We start from the raw sequence: 11,565 nt of genomic DNA, 5'->3' as shown, positions 1-11,565 counted from the left end.
TAAAATTTGGACCATTCTATAGTAATTGAACTTTTCTAATTGGGATTTGTTTTATAATCCCCATCTAATCAAGAACATGCACAATCCTCCCACACAACACACACAAAGACAGAAGGTAGGTTAAAAATTAATTAAGTGAAGACCACCCTTTTCCACCCTAAATACCAACAAAATGAAGAGTTAAATTATTGCTAAAAATTAAAGTAGCACATCAACTATATATACCTTACTTTGATTCATTACTGTTTTTGACTTGATCCTCCAATTATTTTTTTAATTAAAAAATAATTAGTTTATTTGTTCCTCCTTACCTTGCTTCTGAAAAGAAAATACTAAGAGACAATACCTGAATATTGATTTAATTAGCTGAAGAATAAGTTCCGTCTCAATTTATATGATATGGTTTGAGTATTGGACACAAAGTTTACCTACTTATCTTTTCCACATATTTTGTTTTCGATCTAATTAGCTTTCCGACTTTCCCACTTGTTGACTTTAAAAATAAAGAAATAAAAAATTAACAATTTTAATTTCCCATCTATAATTGTTTCAAAACTAATGGTAGTCCAGTTTAAAAGTTGAGACAATCAAACAGACCTTTCCTTTATTCACTGTCGAGAAAATTGAAAATTTCACAAGACATTTTTTTTTATTTAATTAGTGTTTGTTCAAGTTTTTTTTACCTCTTAAAGATTAAAAAAGAAGAAGAAGAAGTTATAATTCTCTATACCAAATCAGACAAACCGAAATTGAACTGAGAAAAATTGAACCATACTAGATCTAATTATGTATGGTTTTGATATATCATTTTTAAAAATCGTATGCATAAACTGAAATATCTAAAAATCATATCAAATCGATGAACGAACATCCTTAGTACATTGTAGTGAACAATTATATATTGTTAAAATAAAAAATAATATTAAAAAACAATTATATATCGGAATACTTATTAATATTTTTAAAAAAATACACGAAAAAGTTAAGTTGGTATGATTTGACTGCTAAACTCGAGGGGAGCATAACACAACGTATTTGAGACATTTAAATTAATTAATTGGATAAAGAGGCTCTCCACTAACTGACAATTTTCAGATATGATTTTGGTGTCAAGGACGTTGCATACAAACATTCCTTGCAACAATCTTTTTGGGTTTCATATACATATATAGAGAGAGCGTGTGTTCGGTATTTATATTAGAATTCACATATTAACAAGAGCTATTTTTGGTAATGAGGCTTCGTAACAAAGAAAAATCATTTTAAAGCTCGAATTCAAGGCCTCTAATTAAAGATAAAAAAATTTAATTATTTTATCACGCAATTCAAATTGGTTTCCACACTAATATCTCTCTACGTACTTTGGTAGTCAAATTTCTCATAAAAATTAATTTTAAATGATGAAGTGGTGATCTAACAAACTCCAATTTTCCAATCATACCCAAAACTTCTAAGGAATTTATGACTAAAGCAACAGAAAAAAAAGTGCTTTATATCGAGCAATGACTATATATTACTAATTAAATACCTAATTGAACGGAAAATGATGTTAGTGCTTCTAATTTTTTTAAATATTAATGTTCTTTCCTGAATGACTTTTTGATTGATAATTTGTTATGGGGCAAAACATACGTTTGGGAGAAGATTCCACGAACCAAGAATGGATTTGCTTAACGAAAGCATCCAATAATCCAACTTAATTAATGAAACTTAATACTCCCTCTATTTCCTTTTACTTGTCAAAAATTTTCTAATTTGATTTTTTTTTACTTGTCAAATTTGACAAATCAAGAAAGTATAATCTTTTTTTACCTATTATACCTTCAATTTATTGAGAGAGTTAATATCTTTGAAATACGTAGAATTTCTTGAAATCTTAAATGATCAATCCATCTATAGACTTAGAGTACCAAAATGTTTTGGAATTTGGATCAACGCTTTAGTGATTAATACGGATAAAATGGTAAACTCATTATATCAATTATTGATTTCTTAATAAGTATGCCAAGGCAAAATTTGACAAGTATAAGGGAAAGGAGGGAGTAAAGTTTAGGAAACGATAAGAAAAACAATTAATGACACTTTCTTGGTCTAAAACTGTAATGTGATTTAGTGGTCTGTTCAACCAAATTGTAAATCTTATCTCAAAATTTAGTTGAACGATTTTAGGCTTTTTTTAGAAAAAAAGAAGAAGAAAAGCTTGCATTTACTTTAAATAATTTATAGAGTTTGAATAATAGGAATTGTCGAGCTCTAATACAGGCCGCTTTCATTTTAATTTAGGGAAAAGAATACTTATATCCCAAAAAGAAAAATATTTATTTTTAAATGTCTTATTATTTTTAAATTTCTTTTTATTTTAAAATGAAATATGATACTGATATGGTATTAATATACCAACAGAGCACCACAGATGATTAAACTTAGTCCTAGATGATATTGATATGACATCAATATATCGATGGAGTATCACATAGAATATATTTTCTATTAATTTAGAGTTTAATAAATAAGATTGTGACTTTAATAATTTTCTCTTAAATGTTTCATTTTCATTTCTTAATAAAAGAGTTCAATCCTATATGATATCAATAAGGTATCAATATAAGACGGAGTATCAAAGAGAATTAAACTTAGTTTTATATGATACCTATATGGTATCAATATACCGATGGAGTATCACAGAAGATTAATCCATAATTTGTATCGTGGGTCCATTAAGAGTAAATAGTTTAAATTCGATCCAATTTGAGTAAATAATTTCACAATTAAATCTATTTTGTGCAGTTTCCTTTTTAATCTAAGGACTCTCTCCGCAGTATGAATTATTTGATTTAATAAACCTGAATGATTAGAAGGAAAAAACCTCAAATAATTTATGCACAATGGTGAAATTAGAAAATCAACTAAAGCAAATGTATCACAAAAGTACAAAAGAACCATATATGAGGTACTTTCTGGGAAGTGCCCTGGATCGATCAAACAAAATGGGGTCCAAATTGGACCATTTTATAGTTTTAATGGAAGATAATGATAGTATATACATATTGTAATTTATTAGTAATAATTAATGTGATATCAACAAAGCATATATGGTAAGATAATATACAAATAAATATTTGAATTTGGCCTTAACTAGCATATAAACACTAAATTTCTGAATGTGCACATTTAGACATCTCAACTTGTCTTCATTGTGTCTGTCTATTGAACACTCCAACTTATAAAGGTATCATTTAGACACCTCCAATATTTATGTCTCACATCAGTATCAGGTGTCCAAGAGACACAATGAGGACGAGTTGAAGGATTTAGTTGTCAGTTGAGATCAAGCTAAAGTATCTAGATGTGCACTGTAAACTTTGAAATTTCTATTAATCAACTACGGTCAAATTTGAGTATATGGATGTATATTATGTCAATTGAGTTATAGCCATGAATAACTTCTTTCAAGGGAGATTTTTATCCCGTCAATATAGTGGGCCAATCTGATACGAATACAAATTAATCGAATCAATAAATTCTGAGTACCATATAATTGAACACACACAAAAGACATATTATATAAATGTGTCTTTTAGTTTGGCCTCGTTTGGTATTATGCTTTTCAATTTTGATTGTGCACAAGTAGACATTTAAATTTGTACAAAATTAAACAAATAGACGCGTACACATCCTATATGACATAATATGCGTTGTACATGACATAATACAAACCAGTTCAAGTGCATCTCACACAAATTTTCATATTAAAACACATTTATCTATTTATTTAAATTTAAATATATATTTGTATTCACCAAAAATTAAAGAATAGAAATATCAAAAACACTCCTACTTCATACTTCCGAAATCCTAGATTCGCTTTTGGTACCGTAAAGGCGTAAACCCATAGAAACATCTCGGCCTGCAGTAATAATGGTGATGGGCTTTTTAAAATGTACTTGCAAGGGTATTTACTTTCTATCTATTCATGTTTCTTGGAAATCATCATACAAGTCTAGAACTTCCACCTATACGTGCATGTGCTACTTTTTAACTCTTTTCCAATGTACAATCATTTTGCGTTTATAAACAAATCTGTTGTCTGGTTCTTAATTTATTAGACTTTGTCATCATGAAATTTAATTTGTAATGAATTTGAAGCTTAAAATTGCCGCAATGGATGAAAAAACTTGACTTGTAGGCTTATTGTGAACAGTTATAGTTGGCTTAATGATTCTTGTCTTTTTTGATCAATCCCTTCATGTAGGCCGACAATTCATTTATATATCTCCAATTAATCATTAAAGTTTAATAATCATGCACATTATAGATGTTAATTGTACAACCCTTAATAGCATTACACCATATTAAAAGGGATATGTAGTGATGATAAATTTTCCTTGCAAAAACATTTGGTCATTACATTCAGAGTTCTTAATTAAAATTTTTGCGATATTTATATAAAATGATAATTATAAATACTGATATTTAATATCGCTTTAATTTTTTTGTTTGTTATAGGGATAATTGTAAGGATGTTAAATTGTTAATTAATTAAATGACTGTTTACATGAAATGATAGAAATATCCAAAACAAAAATTGCCCCCCCCAAAACACACATGATGTGCCTATAGATGTGACACAGCAAATTCCCATAACTTAACAACAATGGATAGTAGGGATATAGTCCCCATCAAAGATTTTAAATATCTTCTTGGGATGGAACCTATTTATATTAATTCCCCCCTATATAAAAACTCATTAATCCACCCTATCTTTCTTTTCCTTTTGTAGTAACACAATTCACCCCACTTATCAAATCATCATCCATATATATATATATTTCTATTTGAAAATAATATAATGAAGAAAATCAAAAATGTCTCTTCCTCTCATTGTACTCATTCCGCATACAAATTTACTGATAAAGACTAATTCAAATTCGACCTTCTGATTAAATTGAAGATAAAAAGATATTAATCAGGCATAGATAAGAAGGTGTGGAGGACATGTAGTAAGGTATAGTAGGCAGAGTGTTGTCTTATTTTTTGAAGGCTTAGTTTTGTTGGTGTTTGTCATTGTGTATATGTATTATTGTAGTTCTTATCTATCATTGTATGTTGTTTACTATATTTTAATTATTGCGCTATTTTATTGTTCTTGTTCCTTTCTTGTAAGCTTTGTATTGCTTCTCTGGTTATGTTTTTTGTTATGTTTAGTTGTTATGTTTTTTTCTTCTTGAATTTGTTGTATTTGAGTTTAGGGTCTTTCAAAAACAATCTTTTTACCTCCTTGAGGTGACGCTTTGATTACGAAGATTACGACGTTCTAAGTTTATGAAAGGCGTCCACTTATGATATTTCATTCAATGAAATACTATCTAGCATGGGGTTCGGCTAGCTGAGAGCATAGCTTAATGTCCAAGGTAAGTTGTGGCGAATTATTACTTATTAGAACTAGTTAATTAATATTATTAATTAATTTTTGTCGTGAAACTTCTTTTTTTCATGCTTTTTCATTGGGGTTTGCTTGTCTTTTCTTCTTCTTCATCTTAGGCTCTTAGCTATAAAAATTCAGAAAAACCCTGTCCAAGAACATGATTAGATTCCTAAATAGACATACTTGTAAGATAGTTTACTCTTAAAATAATTTCATATTGTTGCCTTAGTCACGAGGCAACCAACACGCCACTAAACTACAATATTTCCCCCAAAACGAATCCAAAATTATAATTATGTAAAAGAAAATAATTACGTATTATTAATTTATTATTATGTATTGTACTGGTATTCTTTACTGTAGTCAGCTATCACGCGACACCACGTGATCACTTGTTTACGTTCATTAAAAGAAACAAACAAAAAAAGAAGCCAAAAATGAAATAAAAGAGATCTGTGCAGAAGTCTTTTTTTTTTCTTTTTAAATAAAGGGCGTTTGATTTTGTAGGTTCCTTGCATTAATTAAGTCAAATGGGATTTCTTTACTTCAAAATAATGGTTTTTAACAAAATAGTGGTATTATTATTTTGTGAAATTTACTTTTTTTACCCACCTCATTACAGTCAATTTTGGAATTTCACATGTATTTGTTACAGTAATGAATGCTTCAACTAATAAAGTGGGTGGAATTTTTCAACTCCTCTGCAAAAATTGACACTGCAACTGGCAATTTTTAGATAAAATTTGTAAGAATTTGGTGTAACAGATCTTTTATTAAGTTTGGAGCTTTTTGTAAAGAATATTAGCAGGACTCTGTTAATGTTCGAGCTTTGAAATTGATCTAGATCTAGATCTATAATCCTAGTCTTCCATTTAAATTCACATCTAATTAATTCTCTTCATCCAAATGTAAAAAGAATATTACCATTATTTTTCTTTTTCTTGCAACTTTGAATTGTTCACTCTATTTTATAAAGTAAAAGTAAGGTCTCCGTATAATCCACCATCCTAAGACTTTACTTGTATGAGATTTAAAAGTAAAGTCACATTATTGGTGCATGCATTTGTTCTTTCGGTTGTAACGTTTTTGTTTTCTTGTCCTGGATAAAAGTAAAAACAAAATTGTGGTTTTTATTTCTTCCCTTTTTGCGCAAAAGGTGTCAAATTAAATTGGATGAAAGGAAGAAGTGAGTTCCATTAAACAAGACAAAGAGTGAAGTGATGCCAATAATTCTGTAAATACCAATTGGCTGAAAATGATGGAACTGTCAAATTTTCATATATAATAATGTCCATTAAATTCTGCTACTACTCCACTATAGTATGTAAATGCAACAAAGTGATGCCAAAAGGATTAAAAAAAAGCAGCTCTAAAATATGACAGCACCCAAAAGGTCACATGTTAACTGATAATGAAGTTCAAGGCACCATGTTAAAATAATATTTTTTTAAAAATAAAATAAAATTGAAAGTACCATCTTTGGCATTTTTAAAGAAAGGAAAAAAAGAAGAAGAGTGATCTCCTTTCCCACTTACAAGTTTGATAAACAAATCCGAAAAAACACCCATCTAAAATTCCCCCCCACTCTCTCTTACTGAACAACACATAATGGCCTAGCTGTTGTTGGATCCGGAGATTCTGGCAACTTTTCCATATTTTTATATGTCACCTACATAAAATCCATTAGCCCCCAAGACATGATTTGGTTTTCCTCTCTTTGTCCCTCCTCCCTAGGCTTAAACCTCTACACCAAAACCAAGAACATCAATAACAAAGCTTCCTTTCTCTGCCTAATCTTGAAGTTTGTAGCAGCAGCCACATATTTGTTCTAATGCCTGTTTATCCATGGACCATCCTCTTTTTCCTTTTCTCCTTCTTCCTCTTTACTACCTCCACTGCTCTCAACCCTCAAGGTCAGGCTCTTCTCTCATGGAAGACAAGCCTAAATGGATCATTAGATGTATTGAGTAATTGGGATCCTACTGATGAAACTCCATGTGGCTGGTTTGGTCTTACTTGCAACTTCAATAAGGAAGTCGTTGCATTGGAATTGAAGTATGTGGACTTGCTTGGGATTGTTCCTTCTAATTTTAGTTCATTGTTGTCTTTGAACAAGCTTGTTTTGTCAGGGATTAATCTTACTGGTGTAATTCCAAAAGAGATTGGTATGCTTCAGGGACTCAAGTTCTTGGACTTGAGTGACAATGCATTGACAGGTGAAATTCCAAGTGAAATTTTTCACTTGCCAAAGCTGGAGCAACTTCATATCAATTCTAACCGGCTGGTCGGATCCATCCCAGAGGACATTGGCAACCTCACAAGCTTGGTGTGGTTTATATTCTATGATAATCAGCTTAGTGAAGGAATTCCAAGTAGTATTGGGAATTTGAAAAAGCTGGAGATCATTAGAGGAGGTGGAAACAAGAATCTTGAAGGTCCATTGCCTCAAGAAATTGGCAACTGTACTAATTTGGTCATGTTAGGCTTGGCAGAAACCAGCATTTCTGGCTTTCTACCTTCTTCCCTTGGCCAGCTGAAAAGACTCGAAACACTTGCGGTTTACACCTCCCTAATCTCCGGCCAAATCCCACCAGAGCTCGGGGATTGCTCCGAGCTTCAAAACATCTACCTTTATGAAAATTCACTCACTGGTTCAATCCCAGCTCGGCTTGGAAACCTTAAAAACCTTCAAAACCTCCTTTTATGGCAGAATAATTTGGTTGGAACAATCCCTCCTGAGCTTGGGAACTGTCAACAATTACAAGTCATTGACATTTCAATGAATTCATTAACCGGAAGCATTCCGGAATCATTTGGGAGATTGAATTCACTGCAAGAGTTACAGCTGAGTGTCAATCAGATTTCGGGTCGGATTCCAACACAAATTGGCAACTGCACTGCTCTTACTCACATTGAGCTCGACAACAATGAGATCACTGGTTCCATACCAACGGAATTCGGAAACTTGTCAAACTTAACTTTGCTATTCTTGTGGCAAAATCGTCTTGAAGGGGAAATCCCTTCTTCAATTTCCTCGTGCCATAATCTCGAGGCTGTTGACTTGTCGCAGAATGCATTGACTGGTTCGATTCCTAAAGGGATATTCGACCTTCAGAAGCTGAACAAGCTACTCCTATTGTCTAATAATCTCTCTGGTCCCATTCCACCGGAGATTGGAAACTGTTCATCGCTGATTCGACTTCGGGCAAGTGATAACAAGCTGACTGGATCAGTGCCGCCGGAGATTGGGAAATTGAAGAATTTGAATTTCCTTGATGTCGGATCCAATCACCTCACCGGAATCATTCCACCGGAGATCTCTGGATGCCGAAATCTGACATTTCTAGACTTGCATTCCAACTCAATCAGTGGCAATTTACCGGAGAATTTGAATCAGCTTGGAATCCTCCAGTTCATTGATGTTTCCAATAATATAATTGAAGGCACTTTGAGTCCGAGTTTCGGCTCACTGAGTTCACTCACCAAACTTATTCTGGGTAAAAACAGGTTTTCTGGTCCTATTCCAACTCAACTCGGTTCCTGCATGAAGCTTCAGTTGATTGACTTGAGTGGTAACCAACTCTCCGGCGATATTCCGGCGAGTGTTGGTAAAATCCCTGGTCTGGAAATTGCACTGAACCTCAGCTGGAATCAGCTTTCCGGTGAAATTCCGGCAGAGTTCGCCGCGTTGGACAAGCTTGGAATGCTTGATCTTTCTCACAATAAGCTCTCAGGGGACCTCCATTTTCTCGCGGACCTACAAAATCTTGTGGTTCTGAATGTCTCGCACAACAATTTGTCGGGGCACGTGCCTGACACTTCATTCTTCGCAAAGCTCCCACTCAGTGTACTTACTGGCAATCCAGATCTGTGCTTTCCCGGCAACCAGTGCTCCGCCGATAAGGGTGGCGGTGTCCGTCGTACCAAAGCGGCAAGGGTGGCGATGGCGGTGTTGCTTTGCACCGCTTGTGCTCTCCTTGTGGCAGCTCTCTACATCATCCTCGATGGCAAGATACGGAACCGCAAGGCCCACGATCTAGATGGCGACAATGACGTTGAACTTGGCCCACCATGGGAAGTCACATTGTACCAAAAACTCGACTTATCTATCGCTGACGTCGCAAAATGTTTAACCGTTGGTAACGTCCTCGGCCGTGGTCGGTCCGGAGTTGTGTACAAGGTGAATATTCCGTCAGGATTGACGATCGCCGTGAAAAGATTCCGAGCATCGGAGAAGCACTCAATGTCGGCATTCTCGTCGGAGATTGCCACGCTGGCACGAATTCGACATCGGAACATCGTTAGATTACTTGGTTGGGCAGCAAATAGGAAGACTAAGCTATTGTTCTACGATTATTTACCAAATGGTACATTAGGTGCATTTTTACATGAAGGTTTTGGAGGGTTAATTGAATGGGAAACCAGATTCAAGATTGCATTAGGGGTGGCTGAGGGCTTAGCTTACTTGCACCACGACTGCGTGCCGCCTATCCTCCACCGTGACGTCAAGGCTCAGAACATTTTGTTAGGTGATCGTTACGAGCCATGTTTAGCTGATTTTGGACTTGCTAGACTCATGGAGGAGGAAAATGCTTCAGTTACAGCAAATCCCCAATTTGCTGGATCTTATGGGTATTTTGCCCCAGGTAAATATTTCTCTTCTTCTTAGTTCAAGTTCATTTCTTTCGAAAACCGACTAATTATGATTCACTTATTACTTTAGTTATTAGAGGAATCCTCCTCTAATGCAACTATCTAAGGATTCATACATTACGTAGGGTTCAATATTGTATATATGGAAGAAAGTGGTCTCGCATTATGCTTGATATCAATACAGACTAAGTTAAAGATAAGACACACCCATATTGGTGATAACTATTAGCTAAGGATAGAAAAGAAAAAAATCATAATTAATGTCTATTCTAAGGTAAGAACTGAATGCGAGGGAGCATAAGAGGACAGATATAAAGTACTGCAAACGCAGAGCAAGAAGGAGTATTCAGTTTAAGTTGCTTCCATACGGATGGAATTGTGTCACTATTTTGACAATATATGCATGTGAAGCCATGTGCTAGCTTTAACTATGTGCAAAACCAAGTTTGTCACGACATACTTGGCAGCTACAGTGCTATTTCCCCATCTTTTTGCCTGTGTATGCCCCCCCCCACTAAAGATACTTAGGATGGGGAATAGTCTAAAAAAAACCATAACCAAAGTTAGTGGTCACACTTTCACAGCCAAGCATGGACACATTGCTGCTGTCTCCATACCCCTTTGGCCACTGCTTGTTGTCCGATTGCGATATGTGAAAAAAACCGCCCAACAAATGCCTTTGCTATGTTTTAAAAAACATCAAGATCAAATAGGTGATTAATATCTGGCATGAAAAGGACTAAACTGTGTTCTATTGTTTGTCTCTTGCAGAGTACGCTTGTATGCTAAAGATTACAGAGAAGAGTGATGTTTTTAGCTTCGGAGTCGTGTTGCTAGAAATCATTACTGGGAAAAAGCCAGCCGACCCGTCCTTCCCTGATGACCAACATGTTATACAATGGGTTCGCGACCACCTAAAAAGCAAGAAAGATCCAGTTGACGTAATTGATCCAAGGTTACAAGGACATCCTGATACACAAATTCAGGAAATGCTTCAGGCCCTTGGAATAGCCTTGTTGTGTACTAGTAATCGGGCTGAAGATCGGCCAACAATGAAAGATGTGGTGGCATTACTCAAGGAGATTATCCACGAGCATACAACAGGAAATGAAGCTAAAAAGACATTGAACAACTCCTCAAAAATGTCCGATGCTTCATCATATTCCTACTCATCTTCATCTGTGACTCCAGCCCAGTTGCTACGCCTCCAAGGGTCGTTTAATTGCTCTCTTACTCACTCATCTTCCTCTGTTAGCTATATCACCAGCAACCAATAATAAAGTAGTGATAGTCATGATAGATCTGTTATTCTTTTGAACTAGATAGTATTAGCAACCGTAAAGAGCTAGGTAGAGGAGCCTTCTTGTCAATTTAATTGTTAAGAAAATCAAATCCATTGTACAGCAAAGTCAAAATTTTCTTTATCTTCCTATTTTGCAGTGAAAACTAACACTATCAATTCAAACAGACTTCAAATAAAAACAAAG

At 34.3% G+C, this 11,565-nt stretch overlaps 1 protein-coding gene across 1 annotated transcript; it reads left to right on the top strand.

Moving 5' to 3' along the window:
- The first annotated feature begins 6,850 nt into the window (after positions 1–6,850).
- On the top strand, positions 6,851–11,565 carry LOC129895269 (LRR receptor-like serine/threonine-protein kinase RGI3). The gene is made up of 2 exons (XM_055970953.1): positions 6,851–10,071; positions 10,850–11,565. Exons 1-2 carry the CDS (start codon positions 7,257–7,259, stop codon positions 11,353–11,355), a joined length of 3,321 nt encoding a protein of 1,106 aa, XP_055826928.1. The 5' UTR covers positions 6,851–7,256; the 3' UTR covers positions 11,356–11,565.

This window comes from Solanum dulcamara, chromosome 7 (assembly GCF_947179165.1).
Source record: "Solanum dulcamara chromosome 7, daSolDulc1.2, whole genome shotgun sequence".
NCBI classification, from domain to species: domain Eukaryota; kingdom Viridiplantae; phylum Streptophyta; class Magnoliopsida; order Solanales; family Solanaceae; genus Solanum; species Solanum dulcamara.
This window is presented reverse-complemented; position numbering and strand designations above follow the sequence as displayed.